This window comes from Podarcis muralis, chromosome 2, assembly GCF_964188315.1.
Source record: "Podarcis muralis chromosome 2, rPodMur119.hap1.1, whole genome shotgun sequence".
Lineage (NCBI taxonomy): Eukaryota > Metazoa > Chordata > Lepidosauria > Squamata > Lacertidae > Podarcis > Podarcis muralis.
Genome location: NC_135656.1, coordinates 29922302 through 29946638, shown reverse-complemented (window position 1 = coordinate 29946638; position 24337 = coordinate 29922302). Strand labels below are relative to the sequence as shown.

At 44.2% G+C, this 24337-nt stretch overlaps 3 protein-coding genes across 13 annotated transcripts in view; 1 reads left to right on the top strand and 2 right to left on the bottom strand.

The window, feature by feature from the left end:
* Nucleotides 1-24337, bottom strand: part of TBC1D16 (TBC1 domain family member 16) — a 138328-nt gene that overhangs the window by 51629 nt on the left and 62362 nt on the right. For 6 of the 11 annotated variants that reach the window (XR_003704571.2, XM_028714914.2, XM_028714965.2 and 3 more), the window contains exons 1-2: nt 5738-5883; nt 32-123 (exon numbers count right to left, since the gene is read on the bottom strand). The gene's annotated coding sequence lies outside the window, so the exon portion shown is untranslated. The other 5 variants (XM_028714933.2, XM_028714925.2, XM_028714943.2 and 2 more) reach the window with 5 other exon arrangements.
* On the bottom strand, nt 6321-8439 carry RMI2 (RecQ mediated genome instability 2). Its single transcript, XM_028715013.2, has one exon. It carries the CDS (start codon nt 8386-8388, stop codon nt 7957-7959), a length of 432 nt encoding a protein of 143 aa, XP_028570846.2. The 5' UTR covers nt 8389-8439; the 3' UTR covers nt 6321-7956.
* Nucleotides 8727-24337, top strand: part of CCDC40 (coiled-coil domain 40 molecular ruler complex subunit) — a 29838-nt gene continuing 14227 nt past the window's right edge. The window contains exons 1-10 of the mRNA XM_028714900.2: nt 8727-8980; nt 10904-10970; nt 11622-11678; nt 12428-12856; nt 13998-14118; nt 14833-15011; nt 15778-15861; nt 15954-16173; nt 17602-17759; nt 18113-18235. Coding sequence (XP_028570733.2) covers nt 8961-8980; nt 10904-10970; nt 11622-11678; nt 12428-12856; nt 13998-14118; nt 14833-15011; nt 15778-15861; nt 15954-16173; nt 17602-17759; nt 18113-18235 — 1458 coding nt within the window. The 5' untranslated portion in view covers nt 8727-8960. The remainder of the gene's footprint in view (nt 8981-10903; nt 10971-11621; nt 11679-12427; nt 12857-13997; nt 14119-14832; nt 15012-15777; nt 15862-15953; nt 16174-17601; nt 17760-18112; nt 18236-24337) is intronic.

Here is a 24337-nt window from a genome sequence, read left to right as displayed (position 1 = left end):
AGAAACAGCAGCATGAGTAAGCGCTACTCACCTCTCTTGCCCGAGAGAGTGCCAAAGCCGTGCAAAGGACTGTGCTTCTGCTGGCATCGATCACAGCAGCTACAACTCATTGTACAGTGTCACCTGTAAAATGGGATCAGAAGTTACCTACTTCACAAGGGTGGTTGCAAGACTGAACACAGATTATAACGTACTTTGTGAAGTAAAGGATGAAAGAAACCTTGCATATATATATTATCTCTGGTGCACAATAACTGGTGGTTATTCACTCCAGAGGAAGTTTAAACATGGACAATCCCTCTCAACATAATCTACAGACCTCTTAAAGAAGGGTTGCCCAAACATTTCTGAGCACAATTCAAAGTGTTGGTGCTGATCTTTAAAGCCCTAAACGGCCTCGGTCCTGTATACCTGAAGGACTGTCTCCACCCCCGTTGTTCAGCCCGGACACTGAGGTCCAATGCCTAGGGCCTTCGGGCAGTTCCCTCGTTGCAAGAAGTGAGGTTACAGGGAACCAGGCAGAGGGCCTTCTTGGTTGTGGCACCTGCCCTGTGGAACGCCCTCCCAGCAGATGTCAAGGCAATAATCAACTATTTTACCTTTAAAAGACAACTGTAGGCAACCCTGTTTAAGGAAGTTTTTAATGTCTGATGCTGTATTGTTTTTAATATTCAGTTGGAAGCTGCCCTGAGTGGCTGGGGAAACCCAGCCAGATGGGTGGGGTATAAATAATAAATTATTAATTACTACTACTATTACTACTACTACTACTACTACTACTAAAGAGGGGCAGATTTGATGAAGTTAACATGCGTGAGGGCTGATCAAAGTTGCTGAGGATTGAACTTGTTGAGCTTTATTAAGGATTTGACCCCAATAAATAAACTGCCACACGGGCTGGATGAAACCGGCCACAGGGCCAGATGAGGACCCCCAAATGGACTTTGGACATGCTTGTCTTAGAGCATCTCTAAGAGAGTTCTCTTATAACCATTGGGCAGAAGATCAAGTTACCAAATAAATAAATAAGCAAGCAAGCAAGTGGATATCCAAGAGTCCTTTTGAGGCATACCAGACAAGCCTCTTGAGAAGAATATTCCCCCAAGGGATTTCTGCTTCTTAGGAGCACACCCTGAGGAGCTGAGCACAATAGCTTCTCAATCACCCATTTACAAAACATAACATATTCTAGACCAGCTACAGTGCTCTGGCACTGCAGTGAATGTGCACCTCACTGCCCAGAATCATGTACAAATAAATGACTCAAAGAAATGAGTAAGTCCTTTAAAAAAAATGAGCTCACTGGAAGCTGATTAAATCATGTTTTAAGGAAGGAACGTTATCAACTTTTGCTCTGCTAAGTAAACTTCCTTGTTAGGTCAGGCCTGAACTCTTACGCAAGAAGATCAGCACAGCACTTCTCCCCAGCTCAGCTCTCATTATCTGGTCCAAGCAGCGCCATCAGCTTACGCACCACTTGACAAACCTTCCACATCACTTCAGCACTGTGGTTTGCAGGCTGTGTTCTATGAAATCCTGGAGCTTCCTGGACGCTTATCAGGGCTTTCTAGGACATTAAGATTCTTTACAAAGTTGGCTTATGCATCATTACCAATCTTGCCCTGAAATGTGCAGCTGTAAAGAAGGTTGGGGTGATTTCTACTTCACTCAGGATTATGGCAAGGCCAAAGAAGTCTGACCAGTTACCACCAAATGAATGTGTTCTGGGGTGAAACATCCTTCCCAATACACAGGGGTTCTGGGCAGATACCCAAAGGCACATAGATTTGGAAAAGGTTTTATGAAAGTACAAACTTTAAAAATACTGCCTTAAAATGTCCACAGCAACAAAACTCACATACTTTTATTTTCAAAACTACCCAGGGATATAAACCAGTGTTCCATTTTTCTGTAAGGTGCTATTCCACAATTAGGTGTCATGCAACTATTAAACAGCCACCAATATTGCAACCACAATACAGTGGTACCTCGGGTTAAGTAATTAATTCGTTCTGGAGGTCTGTTCTTAACCTGAAACTGTTCTTAACCTGAAACACCACTTTAGCTAATGGGGCCTCCTGCTGCCGCTGTGCCGCCGCTGCACGATTTCTGTTCTCATCCTGAAGCAAAGTTCTTAACCCGAAGTAATATTTCTGGGTTAGCAGAGTATGTAACCTGAAGCATATGTAACCTAAAGCGTATGTAACCCGAGGTACCACTGTACTGGTGACAGTCTTTCTTATCACCACATCCTCAGCTTGAAAACAACTTTGAATGCCTGGTTTGCTAACTTTAATGGAACACCCCACCTCATCCAGACTATCTCTACTCTTTGCCTCCTGTTGAGTCTGGCTATCTATTGCTTCCAGTTCACCAGTTCAACCACTGCTGGATTCTTGACTCCTGCTCCTGTGAGCTCTCCGTGCTGTTTCCTAATTGCTTGCTTCTGCCTGGTGGCTCAAACCTCCAAAAACCACTGTAATCTTGGCAGAAAGTATGAGGAAGCTTCCTCCCACCTAGAACATTCACTGGACAAGTTGTCCTGGAATCGTGTGCTTGTGTGTGTGCAGCAATCTCTGTCCAACTCCTGTCCTGTACCTCAGCTGGTCTTGGCCTTTCCCTTAACTTCATTCCCAGCTCTTAAAACCACCAACCCCCTTCCTCTACTTAAAAGTGAATTGGGGCTTGCTTAAGTATACAGTACCAGTTCTTGGTCTTCCGAGTCAAAAGCCTTTGCTCATCTCCTACTCACCAAACCACCATCTCATTTGATCTCCTGATTACTGGCCTGTGTGCCAAGCAAGAGACGAACTCCTATAACGTGTATGTCAAAGACTAATCTGTGCTAAAGCCTCAGCCCAGCCCTGGTATTTACAGGTGCATTCCTAGGGGCCTAACTCCTCTGCTCAGCGTAAGCAGGTTCTCTGATGTTCCAAACCTACATGCTACAGCCCTGTCATCATCAACAACAATGTTGCAGCTGTGGTTCCATCTCAACTGAAATCCTCTTGCAACTTTGCATTGCTGCTTGCCGAAAATCCTTTTTTTAACCATCACCTAAACTAAAAGGATGTTGCTGCCAGCCTTTTTACTTTAACATACTAGCAAGCATGGTTTTATATCTAGCCAATTTTACACTGTGCTTTTGGCGCAGGCTAGTCATGCTTGTTTTTAAAACCTTCCTTCCTGACACATCACCCCTTCAAACAACTTCCCTAGTGGGATTTTGTGTGTGTGCGTGTCTTAGTAACAGGAAGAGCAACTCTGTCTTTTAACACCTTCCCCACCATCAACTGTACTTTGAGACTTATTTTAAATAATAGCTTACTTAGAAGTTATTATTTCAAGTATATGGACAACGGCAGAACCATTCCAATTCCTAGTGCCAAGTCTATACTTACTGTAGAATGTTATGTACTGTATGAATAAGAGAGAATGGCTCCCAACGGATTTGTTCCCCTTTCCAAAGGGAACTGCCTTCCAAGAAAATGCATGCATGACCAAAAGACTATTTGCTTGTTAGACATACGTTGCTGTAACTTTTTATTTTGTGAACCACCCTGAGACCCACGGGTATAGGCGATATATAAATTCAATAAATAAAATAATAAATAATAAAATAAACTTCATTGGTAATATCCTGAAGGCATTGAAACACCTCAGTTACTGTGTTATTTAAACACAGAAGTTTGGAGAAGGAAGAAATACAGTGGGACCTCAGGTTACATACGCTTCAGGTTACATATGCTTCAGGTTACACACTCCGCTAACCCAGAAATAGTGCTTCAGGTTAAGAACTTTGCTTCAGGATAAGAACAGAAATTGGGTTCTGGCGGTGCGGCAGCAGCAGGAGGCCCCATTAGCTAAAGTGGTGCTTCAGGTTAAGAACAGTTTCAGGTTAAGTACGGACCTCCAGAATGAATTAAATACTTAACCTGAGGTACCACTGTAACTACACATGGACATGACTACACAAAAATCGAATTATACTAGGTAGAAAGGAGAGACTGTGTCTCTTATTATGCTTGTGGCCTTTTATGCTCTGAGCCTGGGGACTCAACTGTACATTGGTATTGACCCCATATGCTATGAGATCCATACTTTATGGCCTCCCGGGCTAATATGAATTATTCATTGTATTCAGGTTGTGGGGAGAAAAGGAAAGACACACCTCTTTCACTGCTGGCAGAAGCTCTGTAAATTAAAAAGTGAGCAGAATGGTCTGCTCATCAATAGCCTGATCCTGTGCAGTTAAGCATGCCCAATTCTACACAGGATTAATAGGCTACTATTCCACATAAATGAGACGCGGGTGGCGTTGTGGGTTAAACCACAGAGCCTAGGACTTGCCGATCAGAAGGTCGGTGGTTCGAATCCCTGCGATGGGGTGAGCTCCCATTGCTTGGTCCCTGCTCCTGCCAACCTAGCAGTTCGAAAGCACGTCAAAGTGCAAGTAGATAAATAGGTACCGCTCCGGCAGGAAGGTAAACAGCGTTTCCATACGCTGCTCTGGTTCGCCACATGACCCGGAAGCTGTACGCCGGCTCCCTCAGCCAATAAAGCGAGATGAGCGCCGCAACCCCAGAGTCGGTCACGACTGGACCGAATGGTCAGGGGTCTCTTTACCTTTTTTATTCCACATAAGGGCTCTCCCTGCCCCACCCCACTCCAATCATGATATTTACATATTGCCAGAACTGCCAAGGCAAGCTTTTAAAATAAGCATAACACAAAACATGAGGATCACCTAGCAGGATGTTAACATCAGGCATGCTACATATGTCTCCTTAGAAACTGATTGCTGCTACATCCTGCCAAATAACTGGCGAGTAAAGGTTCCAATTTCACCACTGTGTTCCAGGAAGGTGGGGATTTGGGGGGGGGGGGGGAGAGAGATCATGTCTAACTCACAGCTTTTCTGCACCAGAATATCATGTATTGTGTGTCATTCCCCACCCTTTCCCTGCCAAGATGAATTATTTCTAAGTGTTAATCAGTGAAAGAAGAATGCCATATACAAATGCAACTGAGGAACTTGGCATGCCAGCCCAGGGTAATCTAGTGTGACTGAAGAGGTACATTAAAAAACAAGGAAAAAAACATTCATTCCTCTGCCAGTCACATAACAGAAGGATATGCTTAATGCCTTGCAAAAAAAAAGACAGGCGAATCATAGTACATATAAATAGATGTACCTAAAGAGAGTTACCCCAAAGGAAAGCATGTTCCCCATGTATTCATCATAAGCCTTCTATAGTGACATACACTCATCTCCTTCCTCTTTAGACTACATTTCCCTTGTCTAGAGCACTATGGTGTGCAGCTTTCAAATACCCAATGGCCAATCCCTGCTCACAATACCAGGCTCCCTTCAGTTCACAATCGCTGCCTCGCTAGTATAACAACTGGCTTCTCTGCACATAGAACCTCAGGGTCAACCCCTAGTGTCTATACAGCCACCTACAGTGCAAGATTCCCACCATAATTCCCCCATAGATACCAGTGTCAAAACACAAGCAGGTAACCTACAAGAGGATGGAGACCACCCCCTAAGGGCCAACCCCCGAGAGATGAAGGTCCTTCCCAGAATCAACCCCTCGCGACCTCGCCTCCTCCAGCACCGCAATACATCCCATTCACCCCGCTCACCCACCGCAGGGCCTGAATGAAGACCCCACCCCAAAATCGAACCGGCTACCCACCTCCCACAAGCTATTATTTCCCAGGGAATACACACCTCGAGCAAAGACCGCGAGAGCAGCCTCGCCCACGCCCCCCAGGGCAAATTCTCACCCAGAGGCCACCGCCGCTGCCGCCTCCTAAATCCTCGCCGCGCGAGAGGAGGGTCTGCGGGAAGGTGGGCGCGGCCACCCTGAGGCACTCCCACTCTATCTGCCTAGCCCTGCCCACAGAGCCTTCCTTCCCGGATCCGCTCCGGGTTTAGAGGATGGAAAGAGCAAATACTTAGGCCGGCAAAAGGGCATCGCGTGGAGACGGGGGACTTTTGTCATATGTCCGGTTTCCAGGGACGTGCTGCGTTCGCATCCTGGAAAAGCTTTGCTGCACAATATACGCAACCCTTTCCCCGCTCCCGTTCCCCGCCTCTGCATTTTGCTGCAAGAGCCAGGAGCTTCAGTGTAAAGAGCAGAGGTTCCCAGCATGCAGAGCCAAAGTGGCTTTGTCGTGCTGGGCCATTTATTTATTTTTTAAAAATGAGTAACATACTCTGTAGACACTACACTGCTTTTTAAAAACCTAAGAATAATTAACAGCATTGAGCTGCAAAAACAAAGATGCATGAGAAAATAAGAGCCTTCAGCAACCCAAAATTGTAAGAGGCTTTATAGAAAATGACAAATTGGATTTTTTGTATTATATTTCTTCCATATTCACTTATATTTGAGAAACACACACACATTAAAGTTCCACGTTAAATTACACAGCTGTTGAGCATTTTAAAATAAACCTACTGCATGAACTTAAATACATTCAGTGTGACTGCCTTGACTAGGGTTTCATGCTTCTATTTCTGCAGTCTGCTCAGAATAATAGTGATAATACATGGTGAACTGTTAGTTAAAGGTTGCACTAAAAAGTTAATCTATACACATCTCTGGACTACAGCATGGCTGCATCTCCTAAACCTAGAGATTATGCTTTTGAATACTATGCAACTAGATTTCATGTCCTCTATTTTTAGTATATCTTTATTGGAAAACTTGTATTTCTGTTCCATACTATTCAGTGCTCATGCTGTGACTGAGTTATTCCAGAATTCCTTTTTTAACCCAAGTATATATCTAGAAATACACATGTGGAACACTTATAACTGAGAAACTGAGTCTGCAGAAAATTGAGTTAGTACCCTCTGACCACCACTTCGTATGTTAATAGTACTCAGCAATGCCAAACCTGTTAATATAAACGTTTTTGTTTGAGCATCAGAAGTAAAAGGAAACTCGATTCCATGATAGGCTGTTGAGTCACAGCAAACCAGAGGGACTATGCATAACTAAATCCAGTAGCTAGCAAGAGATGATTCTTTAATATTTGGACAATGTAGAAATACTATGTGTGTTTAGTATGCGCTTCTATGCTGAAACGCAATATGCCCCAGAGCAGCATGCATCAGCAACTACCCTGCATTCTTTTTATTTGGGAAAAGTACTACCTCAAAATCAGGAGTAGATTGTGGATTATTTAATAGCTACCTCCACACCTCACAATAGTCACACATTAGTAAGCAAGGCAAGTTCCAAAACAAGGCACATCAATTATGCATAAGCTGTGATGTTGAATTCCATGAAACATGAGCCATTAAGAACCCCACTGACCCGTCAGAAAATGGTCAGCATAGATGCTCAAGCTGATAATAGGCTCAGGTTTTTATTGTAACTTTTGTCCATCTTGCAAGTGTCTCCCTGAAGCCACATGTGTATAGCTGTCCAGAAAATCTATTAGTCCAAATATATCCTGGGGCAGAGGAAACAGTATTTCAAAGCAGCATGGACTTCATGTAGCAGTTCAAGGAATTACAGTTGAAGTCAGATGTCTGGACTGCAAGTGGTAGTGAAATCGGCAACTCAACATTAGATGCGTTGTAATACAGAGAAAGTGCAGGCCGAAAGAAGAGCCCAAAGTTTTGCAACCAGATTCTTGACTGCGGATGTTTTATCGTAGCAAGGACAACTGCATTCTCCACTGGATAAGCTAACGTTACTTGACCCAAGTTGACTAATTGGAAATCAGCGACGGCCCTCCTCCAAAAAGGGGGTTGGGATGCAAGCATTTCCATCTCCATTGCTCTGTCATATCTGCAGCAAAGGAACCAAGGTCAAATTCCACTGGTTAATACAAGTTCTCCAAAAGGAGGAACCTTATAAAAAAAAAAAATCCAAAGGTGCTTCTTCAGCCTCCTAGGTTCTATTGAGAAGCTGTTTTGACAAACTGTTCCCATCACAAAACGTGCCTATGCAAATCCTCCACTTCCAGCTGCCACATGTCCCTGTGCAGGGGGTTGCCTGAAAGGTCCGTCATCTTCACAGCTCGGATGGTGGGCTCTGGGCTGCAAGACACCACCAGGCCCATCACCATCACGTACTTCCCGGCCCTGAGGCAAGGCCGCCCCTTGGGGATCTTCTCCACGCCCTGAGCCACGAAAGGGCCGCTGTCGTCCCGCAGCCGCACCGTCGAGCCACCTTCCTCCACGGCCAGCACCGTGCCCTGAAGCCACACCAGCGACACGGCGAGAGCGGGGCGCCGGTACTCCTCCCGGTCCAGCAGCCACGGCCCGCCAGGGACCCGGCGGCACCGCCTCAGGTGCGCGGCCAGGACCTTCACAGGCGGCAGCGGCGGCGGCGACTGCGCGAGGCGAGAGTCTTCCGACATGGCCCTGCTTTCTTTCCCGCCAATTTTCACGCCGCGAAAAGGATGACGGGCCGGCGGAGCCTTCCAGTAATATCGCGAGAGTTGAAGGAGTTTAAAAAAAAGAAAAGCAACAGACGCACAGGTTTGTTGGCCATAGAGAGAGGAAAAAGAAGAGTGGACTCACAAAGTTCTCTATAGATTAAAATTAAACTGAGCTGGTATTCCTCCCCCGCTAACGTTTACTGCAAAAAAAAAAAAAAGCTAATTGACACAGTTTCTGCGACCATAGAGAAGCTCAGCCAATCAGCTATTTCAAGAGACAAATTATCTTCAGTTCATGCAACGTGTCACTCTACTCTTTTTCGTTTGTCTTTGTCTCCCGTCCCTCGATATGCATGTCTCTTAAAGCCTAGTCCGGGCGCGACGGCCTGAAGCCCAGAAATGGTTCGGACCATATTTCCATTTCCCCCTCCCGCTCCCCGCAAGTGGTATCATCCGAGAAGAAGGCGGGGCGGGGCACGAGAGAGAGAGAGAGAAAGGGAAAGGAAGAGAGAGCGCTGGATGTGTTTAGCGTCGCCTAGCAACGGAGGAGGATGGAGCCGAGCGGCAGCCGGTGAGCGCTTAAGGGAGCGGGTTCAAGGCACTTGGGTTAGAGAGGGGGCAGGCACAGGGGTGCATTGTGATGAGGGGAAAGGGTGCCCCAGAAAAGGCTGCTGCCCTTCAGTGTATTGCATTAGTTAAGCCCTTTTAGTATCTCTCTTCTTGGGGGGGGGACAGCCCCCCCCCTTTTCCTTTTAAATAAAATAAAATAAAATGAGTTTCTGGTTGTAGATCTACATTGCTGTGCCCTCATTAACAGCACCCCCCCAACCCGCCCCCATTCAGCTACTAAAATCTAGGGCTGTGATCGTATATCAAGAAAGCTTGAATTCAAGGGAGAATGGGCATATATGTGAATGGGAATTTCTGTTGTTAGTGGGTGAAGAAAAGGAGCCCCATAAGACAGACCATTGCTCCCCCCCCCTGCCGCTTCACTCCTTGTTTGCCCTACCCACCAGCTCCACCCTCCATTTCTCAATATTCCACCTCCCATTGCAAACAGTCAACAAATACCCCATTCCACTCAATTGACCAAAAGGCGCTTTGTTGGGACATCCCTGACGCTGATGCTCTTTACTTTTCTCCTCAGTCCCCCCATATTACCAGCTTCTAGGATCTCCCAGTGGAAGACAGGAGTGCCTGGTCCATGGGGTCACAAAGAGTCAGACATGACTAAACGACTAAACAACAACAACAAGGATCTCCCAAACCTCTACTCTGCCCCCCTCCCGCCAACTGCAATCCTATGTGTGCTTACTTAGTCCCAGTGAATTTATTTCTGAGTTGACATGCATTGGGGTGAACTGCATGGCCCTCATTTCCCCATGCCTGATATCCATTTCAAACATTACTTTGTGTAACTTGTCCTCCCATCTGGTCTTTGCTCAAGGAGGACCAAGCCCAAGATACTTTCTAGTTGTTGTCATCAGCTTTGTAGTCCCCTTACTTCATATTTCCTCACACTTTGCATCTCAGCTCTCTTCCTAGGGTTTCAAGACCATTTTCACCACTGTTTATGTAATCACTAAAAGCTCAGCTCCTCACAACTTCCAGCCTCTCAAACAACTGCATTTTGTATCTTTCTCTTCTCAAATGTTGGGCTATTGTTATCCTTATTTATTTCCATCAATTTATTGTAATCCAGAGCTCCCAATTTCCCTTCCCTCTTTTAGCACCACCTGCTCCTGTGAACCCAGAATCTCCATTCATCCACTTCCTATTTAGACTGATTCAGCACACATGCATTATTAAAAGAAACATAGCTCTCACCTTTCATCTTGTTGTCTGTTCTAGTCAACCAAGCTGCACATTTGCATCTGAAACTTACTGCTAAAGTCATCATTAGAACTTGCAGTAATAAGAAGCAAAGAATATTGTGGAAGCTGTATCACCTTCCACACAGAACTCTTTCTTCTCTTTAGATTGTCATTCACATTGATGATATTATTCATTTACCTCTTGACTCTTCAGGACTTTTGGACTGCAACCATTGCTATTGCTGTAATAGTGTGTGTGTGTGTGTGTGTGTGTGTGTGTGTGTGTGTGTGTGTGTGTTTAATTGTTTTTTAATGCCCGCCCCTTTTCTTATTGAGTCTTGTCAGTAAAAAAGTAAAAAAGGTAGAGTATAAACAACAAACAAACAACAACAACCCTATATAAACTTGTTTGGACTGAAGTCCCACTGAACTCAACTTCTGAGTAGGCATGCATAGGTTTGCACAGTTAGACCTAGTACAGTATAAATCTGTAGCACTAAGATATCAAATTGGGTTTGCCAAAATGGAACAAAGGCAAATTACTACTGTTGTCATTCTGTATTGGTGCCCTGCCTTGCAAACTGGCCTGAATATAAAATTCACCAAAATCTAAACTGCTTTTTCAACATATGATTGTAATGTTATTAAAATAATTTATTTTCTCTAAATTTAAAATAAAGTGCTGATTTGGAGCATGGAGAAATTGCAGAAGATGAGAAAAAAGAGCTGCTTGCAAAAGATGAAGAGGTAATATAAATGCAAGGATTTTGATGTGCTGGAGAATTAAAGTTATATATATAAAGTGAACCACAGCTTTAAAGACACAGTTTCACTTGAACTGCACATGTTTGAACTGAGGAACTCACTAGCACTGGTTTGAATTATTGCAATATTTATATTTGTATTAATTTACAAGGCCATTAAGAACTTGAGTCCAGGGTGCCTTAAGGATCATTATATCCCAACCCATTAACTGAGGGTGGATTCCCTGGTTGTGGTGCCCCATGACTCAGATCCACGGCTCATGTCCACCAGGAGCCATGCATTCAGTATTATGTGTCAGACTCTGTGGAACTGTTTCCCAGCTGAGAGCAACAGGTACCCTCCCTGTTGAACTTTGGATGGTTGTCATAGACCTTTCTATTCCAGCAGGCATTTTAAGTATGTCATTTTATGCTTATTTGTGAATTTATGTTTTTTTACCTGTGGTTTTTGTTTGCTTTAAACACCATATTAAGTCACTGAAGAGTTGTTTCATTGATTGTTCTGTAAATTGCTTTGTGACCATCAATGATGAAAAGCGGTCTATAAATATTGGAAATAAAAATAAATAAATAGAATGCTATTTTCCTCTATGTCTATGTTTCACACACTTACCCATTTCTTTGTATTGAATAGACTGAGCAGCTGCAAGATACAAGTGGCCAAAATCAAGATGATGGGGTGACCACAGAGGTAGGTATTCATGATTCTTCAGTAGGAAAACAATCCAGTTAATTTAAATGGTTTGAGAAGAGCAAAGCTGCTTCCTTTTTGTGGTATTCAGTAGTAAAATTATTTTGATTCTTTTCTGGAACTATCAATGCTTTGCTGTTGCTCTTGCAGTAGCAGCTTACATGATGAGGTTGAGCAGAAGAGCTCCCCTACTGCCACCAGCATCCTTGCAGCTTACCTGGGTGGGGCAGGGTGGCTGTGAATTTGGGGCTGCACAGGTACAATGGTGGGAGCACTGGGTTGGCCCTGCTGACATCCCCATGTAGCCTTGACTTTGCTACCACCCTAACCTACCCCAGCCCCATCCAGGTAGGTAGCATCAGTGTTTGGAGGGCTGCTCCACCTCCCCCCACAGGTTGCTACTGCACTCTTGTCTCCAGTCCAGCAGATATTATAACATAGTTCCAGTTTTCACTTTTAAAAAAAGAATCTAAATCTAAACCTTTGCTGAAAATAAACATTACACAGTCATTGCCAAAGACCATGCTACAAATCAGTGAAGAAAAATACAGATCTAACTTGTTTTCTAACTGTCTTTAGACTTTAGATTCTCAAATTATCACACTCAAATCTAAAGGATGGTTAAGCATGTCCTTTAACATTTGGCTGAATCAAGACAAGTTTCTGTGCTTTCTAGAGGATGAAACATGAAATATCTTCATATTATTTTCTAGTGTTCAGGTAGTGCTGATTCATTCTAATTTTTGCAGCCAGGAGAAAATAATCCCATGGAGGAAGGGGCAGAAGGTGCTTCTGGAGCAGTCATGGAGGAAGGGGCAGAAGGTGCTCCTGCGGTGGCCACAGAAGAAGGGGCAGAAGGTGCTCCTGCAGTGGCTACAGAGGAAGGGGCAGGAGGTGCTCCTGCAGTGGCTACAGAAGAAGGGGCAGGAGGTGCTCCTGCAGTGGCTACAGAAGAAGGGGCAGAAGGTGCTCCTGCAGTGGCTACAGAAGAAGGGGCAGAAGGTGCTCCTGCAGCTGCTACAGAGGAAGGGGCAGAAGGTGGTCCTGCAGCTGCTACAGAGGAAGGGGTTAAAGGTGCTCCTATGGAAATCTTGGAAGAGATACTCTCAAGAGTGATGGGTGAGCCCGGCACACCAATGCCAGGTCTTCCTGAGAGTGGCACCCCCTCCTTTTTGCTGGTGAGTGTGACACTGAATGTGGTGCAAAGGAGCTTTTTATTCCCTAGGACATTTGGATATAATACTGCTAAACCACACTAGAGGAAGACAGGTGAGTTCTAAAGCCCTAGGCTCAAGCAGGCTTATTCCCATAGACTTGTGTTATATCTGATTTAGGCCATTCTATTGTATATACAATGTCAGGTCTCTATCAAGAAGCAGTCCTGTTGAAAATGTGGTTGAGTCTAAATGAATAAAATGTGAGAAGGAGGAGCAGGTGGAAGTGGATAATTTTTTTGGGGGAAGGGACTGATTAAATCCATGAGTCAATTTTTACTATTATTTTGTCCAAGGCAGGGTTGATTTACCACAGCCAAATCCAGCTCAGCATTTCACAGGAAGTGACCTGTCAGCCCCCTCCAGCTTTATCTTACAATCCGAGTGCTGTAGCACTCAGCACTGAGATGGGGAAATAAAGCCCTCTGCCAACTGCTTAGAGAAGAAGATGTGTTTCCTCACTACCCATCTCAACACTAGGGGGAGATGGGTTTTTAGAGCCCCTCATCCTGACTTAGGGAAGAAAGGCTGAGTGCTCTATGTGTGTCTGTGTGTGATGGGGGGGCGGGGGACGGGGAGAGATAGAAGGAATATGAGCTGTACTCTCCCAAGGTTGCACTAGCAAGATGTTTCCAGCCTTTACTTTGCAATCACACGAGGTAGCTTTTTTGTTGTTGGTTTAATGCAGACTCTCATAGGATGTCAACAAGCTGTGTCTATCTGCTATCCACCCCAGTTATAGTCTTTAAACTGCTTCCTGGGGTCTTTGTGAGATAGCTTCATTTGTATTTTGCTACAGTGGACGCTCAAGTTGCGAACATGATCCATGCGGGGGGCACGTTCGCAACCCGGGACCCACGCATGGGTTACAATCTGGCGCTTCTGTGCATGCTCAAAGTGTGATTTAGTGCTTCTGCGCATGCGCAAGCACTGAAACCCGGAAGCAACCCGTTCCGGCCCTTCTGGGTTCAGTGCAGTGCGCAACCTGAAATCACACAACCCAAAGTGTCTGTAACCCAAGGTATGACTGTATTACCAATTCAAGTCTTTCTAAGCATCAACACCCTTTTCGGCAGCTCCCTTCTAACCGTAGCCTTTATTTCAGGAAGGGTATGACACATTCAGCCTGCCTTCCAGATTGCCCAGTGGGCAAGTGCTGTCTCCTGTATCTTCAGGGACCAGCAGCCTGAGATTGGATACGCCATTGGGACGCCGTGTGTTTTCAGGTATCAGTCGCCATCCTATTTATGAGGACTTTGCTTGCCACTGAAGCATGTTTTGAATCCAATTGGTGATGGAGAAACCTTGCATTTGAAATGTTTGGTGCCAATACTAAGTCGACTTCTGTATTTTCCACTGTGGTTTTCTGCCTGATTGTTATCATTATAGCACTGCCACAGTCATTTGAACATGCTGTGGATATCCAAAGGATCTGGATAATAGAAACAAGGATTTTAAACAGTGATTAATGGAGATGACATTAAATAGATTGGATGGAAGAGATTTTTGTAGAACCGAGATTGGATAATGGCAATAACAACACTGTTTATTTATAGTACTTGTATACCACTTCTCAGGCCACACCACTCTAAACAACTTACATAAAGTTATAGAAACAACAATCAATTTATAGGAAGTTAAATAGAATCAAAATAGGTTAGCAGAAGAGAAAGAGAACTATAAAATAGATAAAATAGCACAAAAATGGCAGTAAATGGATGGAACTGGGGGAATATCCTTAATAATGTGCTGCCCAGTAGTATCAGGTGAGAGGTGTTGGTTTAGTTTAGTGGCTTTTTGTTGCAGTTCAGTTTATACCCTGCTTTTCTATGAAGCACTGTGCCCCAAGAAGGTCACAGTAAACCTTCCATGTGATAAAGAAGTCTTCGCTACCTTTCATTTTCTGTTGCTGATGCTACTCATCTCTTCTCCACATATAGGTGCCTCTAAGACAGTCATCTTCCCTGAGTCTACTGAGGCTGTTTTTCAGCCTTTGTCTCTGCAACCCAGTATGCTTGGGCCCATGGAAGAGGAGGGAGCGTTGGATTTTGCTGAGGGTGATCTCGGTAGCGAAGAGGCAGAGGAAGAAGCTGAGCTTGTTGTGTTGGACCCAGAGCATGTAAGAAAAGACCAAAGCTTAAGAGAGCTGTCATGTCGGCAGCTGGATGAAAACAGAAAGTCAGATAGTAAAAGATATTGATGAAATTTGTGATATTTAAATACAAAGCGGCTGACTCTTTTGAGCAGATCTTCTCACACAAAGATAAATCAGGGTTGCAAGTTATAACAATGTCTGTCCCCCCCCCCCCCCAGTTCTAAGATTCCCCACACTTGCTCTCTCACCCTTGTTGCTCCGAGTTTTTTCATGAATATATTCAATCCACCAGCCTCCCAATTTTCACACAAGATCCCTTACTCTCAATGACTTCCTTTCTCATTTGCATGCTATAATTACAAATCCCCACCTTGACCCCAGTTTCCCCAGATGTGCCTCTGCTTCCTCCCCTTTTGCCTTCCATTTCCCCCTCGCCTTCCTTGTTCACCGAACCAAACAAAATTACCGTAAAGCTTTTTGTTTCGGCATGATTCTCCTCCATTAATTCTATTGTTTTACATGAGAGAAATGCCTGGGGCATCTATTGAATGCCGGTCTGTAGGTGTGTCCTAAGGGGAAAGTTGGAAAGGAGGGTGGACGCCCAGCATGGACCTTTGGTAAAGCTATATGTGATCTTCTTCTCTTTAAAATTTTATCATGAAATCAGGTTGTCCCCACATTTTGTACTGAAATTTACCCAAGACAGGCAGGGCAGAAATTGTAGCAGTCGTAGAAGACAAATGTTGACCCCTTGGATGATATATTAACTTGCTCTTGCTTCTTTCTATAGCCCTTGATGAAAAGATTCCAAACTGCTCTCAAGAACTACCTGAATAAACAGATAGGAAAGCTGACGGAAGAGTTTCGGGAATTGGTACAGTATCTTTGCTTTGAATTTCTGTCTCTTCTTTTTTGTCCGTTCACACTGGAGTGTGCATGGTCACTTTGTCCCTCCCCTGATTGCAGACGGCAGGCGTAAAGACTGCAAAGACTGAGAGGGAAGAACTTGGCGTGATCTTGTATGGGGTCCAGCAGCAGTTGGCCCAACTGCAGATGGTACTGGAGAAGAACCACAATCACCATTCCCAGATTGCCATGGCACGCCGGCAGTTAGAGGAAGAGTTGCAAGACCTCAGGGGCATGTATAAGAAGACATGCCAGGGCACTGAGAGCGAACGTAAAAAAGGTGACCTTCTTTGCTGCTATGTTGTCCCTCACCCTTTCCGTGTTGTGAGATTAAACCTATCACATGCTTACTTTGTAAGCTTTAGCTCCAGTCTTCAGGGGCTACAAATATTTCAACAACCTAACTAATTTTGCCTCCTTCTATCAGACTCCTGAATTATATATAGTATGACTGTTGGATCAACTGCATGTAGACATAGTTGGTGGTCAGTGAATTTTCTTCCATTGTGTTTATAGTTGCTCTATTCATCAGGCCAATGTAAAAAGTGATATTACCGAGGGTATGTGTATTCTGTACTGCAAAGTCAGAAGCTGATACAGTGGTACCTCGGGTTATGTACTTAATTCGTTCCGGAGGTCCGTTCTTAACCTGAAACTGTTCTTAACCTGAGGTACCACTTTAGCTAACGGGGCCTCCCGCTGCTGCCGCACAATTTCTGTTCTTATCCTGAAGCAAAGTTCTTAACCCAAGGTACTATTTCTGGGTTAGCAGAGTCTGTAACCTGAAGCGTCTGTAACCTGAAGCGTCTGTAACCCGAGGTACCACTGTTCTGGACATAAAATTCAGCATTCTGAGAATCCCAACTTCCATTTTCAGTTTTCATTCTAACTTTATGACTATTATTTATTTTTTTAAAACACATACGTACAACAGAAGCCAAAGAGTGATAAGCAGCACTTTTGGTGGACAAAGCAACCTTTTAAATGGGCCTTTTTAAATAGGAGGAATGGATTGCTCCAGATTGCCTCTTCTCCCACTGACTTATGTGGAATTTGCTGTCACCTACAACTATCAGATGAGTTGCTGAATACAAAGCTGGGGCTAAGGGTTGGCTTTATGTAATGCTCCTGGTTCTTTTCTTCTGGCTAGAGAAGGAGACTAAAAGATGCAAAACAAGATTAATGCATGTGATTAATTTGCATGATTTACTGAGGCCACAGTATTCCAGTTTTGGGGTGGAAGAAAACATTCCCTTGGTAGGAAATCTGGATATTTTTAGTATCTGGATTTAGTATCTGGATATTTTTAGTATACACATGCCTCTAGATCAGGAATCACTAACCTTCAGGGGGCCATAGGCACATCTGAAAATCAGAGAAACTGCCATGTGCATCCACCCACACTCTGCAACCAACCACACACACTACAACCTGTTCTTATTTCAGGCCTAATTTCAGAAGTGAAAGGGACCCCGGTAGGTGTCAGAGAAGGTTTGCCCATGGGTGCTATATTGGCAACTCCTGCTCTAGAAATATGATCAAGTAGATCCCAGTTGGGCAGCCAGTGAGTTGCAGGCCTGACATCCTTTCACTTTAGAGAAAGCCATCTAGTTTACATGGTTTGTTGCTTTCCCCTTACTATACTCTTAACCACAGTTTTGGCACAGGCTATGGAAATATATATGTGTATTCCTTCCGGTTTTCTTAGTTTCAGCCATGCAGACAGAAATGGAAAGTCTCTCCCTGCGCCTGTTCTACATGCAGAACATGGACCAAGACGTTCGCGATGATATTGCTGTGATGAAGAGAACAGTGAAGAAGGCTGAAATGGAGAGGATGCGAGCAGAGGTGGAAAAGAAAAAACAGGTACCTAGCGGTTGATCCTCTCTAACTCCTATCCATGAATGTAATTTGCTTTATGTATCCTGCCAAAGCTGATCTCCTGTTGGCCCCTTTGTCTCCTCCCATCTGCCACAACGACCCCTTTCCTGGAACAGCTTTCCTTCCACTTGCATCTCCACATAAACAGGGTGATAAAGAAGCCTAGGGTGGTAGAGTGGGTTGCAGACTCCAACTGGGCGGTATCATTTTTGAATGCTCCCAGAAAGTTCCCAGCAAATAGGAAATTAGCAAATTGGGCCCATTTCTTTTTCCGAGAGTGCACAGAGAGAGCAGAGACAAAGCTGCTGCCGCTAATCTGGAATTGTCTGATTTCACAGGACCTTCACGTGGACCGCCTCGTGACAAGAGTCGATGAGCTGCAGGAGCAGATTGCTCTGTATGAAGCCCAACATATGGCTCAGGCTGAAGACACCAGAATCACGCGACAAGAAGTGGGAGAGGTAATGTCTTTCTGTGGCTAAGATATTTTCATGAAAGGGGAAGTTTCCAGCCAGTCTCCAAAAAGGACATGCACACATTGTATTGGTGAACTTAACCAGCCCACCTTTCAAACAAAATGTTTTATTAGATTAAACCTATTGTTTAATTTACCTTTTTTTGTTTTATGTAACTCTTTGCTCAAGACTACAGTCCTGTTGCAAGTCCCGTTGAACTCATGGGAGATTACTCTTGAGGAGACACACATAGGACTGCACTGTTTAAACTCCTCAGGCAGAGCTAGTGATTCCCACATTGATCAAGTGCTACTGACGGACGGGGACAGAAGTGGGGCAAGGCAGCAGCAACGTCAAGGCAGCTTCAGGTTGGCAGCAGTGGCATCCTGCAGATAAATGCACACCTGCAGGATTGCCACCACCAACCTGAAGCACCTCCCTCACCCAAGAGGGTGCCTTTGCTTCTTTGCACACACACCCTGATGTAAATTACGTAAATTATATACCAATTATATACCAATATTTTGACTGATTTAATGCATTTATTCATGGAACTTTGGAGTGTCAGGCATAGCTCTACTGGCTTTAGCCCAAACGTAGCAGAGTTTTCCTGCACAGCGAAGAAGCTAGTTGCGGCAGTAATGACTAGTCAGCTAGACTCAGAAGAACTATTTACAGGATTTATTAAAAGGAGAAAATAAAACCAGCAGAGTTTCTGCATACAAAAACAAAGCAAAAAAAACCCTCTCTTTCTCTCTCTCTCTCTCATAACCATACACAGCACTTCTACTCCTAACAACACCTCACTTCAAACTGAGCTAGCAAACCCTTGATAACAGAGTTGAGTGCTGGTCGTTAACCAATCAGAGTGAGTAGTTTCTAGGTCAAGCAGACCTGGGCTTTCTGCCAAGAGTAAATTGACACCAGCCTGAGTTAATTGTGCGAAGCTAGAATCTGCAAGTTTCCCACGAGAACCAATTAACAGAAACTGAACACCCCCTCACAGATTCTGCTGGACAATTAACACCAAATACACCTATGTAGGAGATCATTTTTCCAGCAAACCTAAACCCTTGCACATTCGCTTGTTCTTTACCTTTGCCAATGGTTTAGTTAACACATCTGCTACATTTTCTTCACTTGATACATAAGTACAGGTGATTATATTGTCTTGTACACAGCAACGTACATTTTGGTATTTTACAGAGATATGTTTGGAACGTGATTTGAAACCCTCTGTTTTACTTAATGTTATACAAGCTTGATTATCAATGTAAACTTGTACTGGTTCTCCACAATTTACATTTAAATCTGTTAACAAATGCTTGAAATAAATCACCTCGTTGCACAATTCACTCAATGCGGCGTACTCTGATTCCGTTGATGACACACTTACAACGTCTTGCTTGCGAGACCGCCAGCTGATTAAAGCTCCACCGACCATTATGACTAGTCCTGTGACAGATTTTCTATCCGGCAAATTTCCCCAGTCACTATCACAGTAGCAACTCAACATTTCATCCTCTGAAGAATTTAATTGTAACATATAGCCAATTGTCTGTTTCAGGTACCTCAGAACTTGTTTTACCCCTTTCCAGGCATTTAGTGTGGGTTTTGAGACCAATCTACTTAATATGCCTACTGCATAGCTAATATCAGGTCTGGACCACTGTGCTATATACAATAAACTTCCAATTATAGAGTGATATACATCAGGATGTTCAAATTCAGGACCCTCATCTATATGAAGTGTTTTTATGAAACCTGGATCCATAGGCACCACTGCCCCTTTGCAATCCTGCATCCTGTATGAAGTCAGTAGTTGTTTAACTTTGTTCTGCTGACTAATTAAGCAGCTGCCATCTTGGGCCCAGCACACTTCCAACCCTAGATATGTCCTAACCGGGCCTAAGTCTTTCACTTTGAACTTACTAGACAATTGCTTGGCAAACCTTTTAGTTTGTTTATCTGTTTTGCAGGCATACAAAACATCATCTACATAAATCAGACAAAACTCTTGATCACTGCCTGTACCACGTACATAAACACAATTGTCAGCTGTACTCTGCTTGAAACCAAATGACACTAAGGCCTCATGGAAACATTTGTTCCAAGATCTTGCAGCCTGTTTGAGACCGTATAGAGCTTTGTTTAATTTTAACACTCTATTGGAACCTGTCTCATAACCAGGCGGTTCGGCTAGATACAGGTCTTCTGATATTGATGCATGTAAATATGCAGTCTGAATGTCAAAATGGTTTAACAGGAGTTTTCTCTTTGCTCCAAGCGTTAGAATCAGCCTTACACTGTCCCCCTTAGCAGTAGGGGAAAAAGTCTAGTCATAATCTTTTCCAGGCCTCTGAGAGTATCCTTGAGCCACTAAACGAGCTTTGTATTTGTACTCTCCTGTCACCAGAGGTTTAAGTTTGTACACCCACCTGCAGCCTACAATCTTTGCCCCCTCAGGCGCTGCTACTGGTGTAAAAACCTTGTGCTCATTCAGAGAGGACATCTCTTCCTCCATTGCCTGTTTCCAGAGCTCTGCCTCCTCTTTTGGTAACTTTAACACCTCCTGAAAACTCTTGGGTTCTGCAATCACACTAAACACATTTGCAGTATCTGGGGAAAAACGCACCGGAGGCACTCCTTTGTTTTGTCTTTTAGATCTTCTGGGAGAAAATTTTTCTTCTGACCCACTTTCCTCCTCAGAACTACGACCTCTCTTTTGTTGCTTAGCAACTGGTCTTTGGCTAACTCCACTTTCTTGAGAGCTCTTATCTGAACTTTCCTCCCCCTCAGACTCTGACTCCCTGTGTTTACCTTCAGAGTCATGAAGCTCCTGGGAAGGTTCAAACCAAACCTCAGTGTTGGCATGTAGTCTCTCCCAGCCACTATGTTCACAAAAACTGGCATTCCTGGAGATCACAATGCCATTTGTCCCTTCAGCAAAACGGAAACCTTTTCCCAGCTCCTGGTAACCCACAAACACTAACTGTTTGGTCTTAGGATCTCCCTTCTTCCTCATTTGTTTTGGAATTAATACCCAGGCTTTTGATCCAAACACATGCAAATGGTCAATTTTGGGTTTTTTCTGAAACAATTTAAAGTACGGGGTTGTACCTATTGTTTGATGAAAGAGCCTGTTTTGGAGATAACACGCGGTGAGCATGCTCTCCCCCCAATAAGACATGGGCAAATCAGCATCGTCAAGCATGGCAAACATCATATCTTGTAAAGATCTGTTTTTCCGCTCTGCAACGCCATTCTCCTCTGGGGAAAAAACGTTCGTTTTTCTATGCCCAATGCCACGCTTTTGTAACCAGTCTTTAAAAGCATTTGACATAAATTCGCCACCTCTGTCCGTCTGAATCCTTTTGAGTTTAATGGACAGAAATCTTTCCACAGATGCCACCCAGCCTTTAAACTTAGTGAACACGTCACCCTTATTCTTCATGGGAAAAACCCAAGAATAACGTGTGGCGTCATCCACAATTGTTAGTGAAAAACGCGATCCACCCCTGCTTACAGCAAATGGACCAATTACGTCCATGTGAACCAGCTGTAGCGGTGACTCACTAACTCTGTCGCTTCTGGGGTAAGAGACTCTGTGGGTTTTAACCTTTTTACACACATTACAATCAAGGTACTTGTTACAACTCTTTAAATTACCCCCATCAGCCAATTCAGACATTTTTAGTACACTTTTCCAGCAAGCATGCCCCATTTTCCTATGCAATAAGTGCACACAGTTGTCATGTATAGCTTTGTTATTCACTGCAGGCTGAGATTTACTGACTACTGCTGCAACTTGAGATCCTGCTTTAAGCCAAAACAAGCCTCCCTCTGACTTAGCAGTGCCTAAAATCTCACCAGCCTTCTTAATAATGCAACTGTCTCCTTCAAAATACACTTTAAACCCAGCTTTTAGCAAACAATCTACAGACATCAGATTGCTCCTTAATGAAGGCACACACAGTACATTTTGCAGACATTCACGAAGACAAGGAACAAAAACTGCACCCCCCGAAATCACTTCGGAAGTACTTCCGTCTGCTAGAGCCACCTGGCTGCGCTGTGCTGAGTTCTTGGAAACAAACAATTCATCTGTATTTACGATGTGGCGAGATGCTCCTGAATCGACCACCCAGACCGCTTGTTTCTCATCAGCAATCTTGACCTCGCCGGTCACCAGCTGAGCCGACTGTTTTCGTTTGAAGAATTTCTTTTTACGCTGCTGCTGCTGCTGCTGATCTCGTCTCTGCTCCTGCACCGGCAACTGAGACTTGACCAACTCCGGACATTGTCGTTTTAGATGCGCTGAAGACCCACATCGGAAACAACGCCTAACAGCAAACGCTGACTCCTCACCGGTACGCTGCTTTTGCTTCACCTCTGGCACGGCATGAGAACTCCTTCCAAACCGCCCACCTGTAGAAGCCTCTGCAGCCAACGACCTTTCTTGCCTCTTCTGCCATTCTTCAATCAAACGCCCAGTAACGTAACTGACTGATAAATCATGCTCCTGCATGCCTTCTAGAGACAAAACTAAATTATCCCAGCTTTCCGGGAGAGAACTCAAAATAATAGCCACCTTCTCCTGCTGGTCTAACGCACAGTCTCTTTCCTGTAGCGCAGTAAACTTTAACTGTAAACTGTGTAGGTGTTCCTGCATTGTAACCCCAGGCTGTAACATTGCCTTGTACAATGCCTTGCGAATGAACAGCTTGGAAACCGCTGTCTCACGCACATGGAGTTCTTTAAGTGCTTGCCACACATCTCTAGCTGTCTTGATTCCCCTCACATACGGCAACTGGGAATCTTCCAGCCCCAAGACAATTGTGGCCCTTGCTCTTTGGTCTTTATCGAGGTCTTCATCATCAGGCTTTGCAGGAAACTTACTCACCACTTGCCAGAGACGATCCCTCTGCAGCACTGCCTGCATGCGTTCCGACCACAGCAAGTAATTGGAGTCATTCAGACGCTCAAAAGCCATCTGAACTGGTTGTGAGGCCATCTTGAGAGCGATGTCCCTGGAACCCGGAACCAGCTACTCACGACCACCGAGAGAGAAAACAGGAACCACAGCACCCAGCACTCACACGCTGCAGCTGTTGTCCTTGTGTCCGCTGCGTCACCAGCTCACCACGGTCAGGAACCAGCCAGAGAACAACAACTTCTGGAACTACTGGAACCAACGCCGTTGATGCTGACACCACCGCAACTCAGGCTGGCAGCACAATGCCCATAACCTCATGGAACTTTGGAGTGTCAGGCATAGCTCTACTGGCTTTAGCCCAAACGTAGCAGAGTTTTCCTGCACAGCGAAGAAGCTAGTTGCGGCAGTAATGACTAGTCAGCTAGACTCAGAAGAACTATTTACAGGATTTATTAAAAGGAGAAAATAAAACCAGCAGAGTTTCTGCATACAAAAACAAAGCAAAAAAAACCCTCTCTTTCTCTCTCTCTCTCTCATAACCATACACAGCACTTCTACTCCTAACAACACCTCACTTCAAACTGAGCTAGCAAACCCTTGATAACAGAGTTGAGTGCTGGTCGTTAACCAATCAGAGTGAGTAGTTTCTAGGTCAAGCAGACCTGGGCTTTCTGCCAAGAGTAAATTGACACCAGCCTGAGTTAATTGTGCGAAGCTAGAATCTGCAAGTTTCCCACGAGAACCAATTAACAGAAACTGAACATTTATACCCTACCTTTCCATTATCATGTTTAAACATTTATGTATCTATGTGGAAGTATTTGATACATAGACAGATACATTAACTCATAATACTCTGGAGCAAACTACAGGTTACAATCCATGTAAAGGAAGACCTTTTAGCCATTTTTAAAAGAATCGATCCACAGTTTTGGGCAAGTTAAGAACTCATCTCCTCAGCAGCAATCATTCAGGAAAGATCAAATTCCTTGAGTTATGAATAAATCATTTGGTGTTCCCCATGGGTTTTCTTTATTGTACAAAATGGACCTCTTTTATGTTTAGTGTTTTGAGATGGCATTGACCACTTTATTATGGCTTATTAAAATTGTGTGTGTTATCTTCTTCTGTCTATATTATGAAGATAACTCAGGGTATATAAACTGCATGAT

What these genes read in the sequence shown, in the direction of transcription:
- RMI2 (XM_028715013.2), bottom strand. Translation starts at nt 8,388, where the DNA reads ATGTCGGAAGACTCTCGCCTCGCGCAGTCGCCGCCGCCGCTGCCGCCT.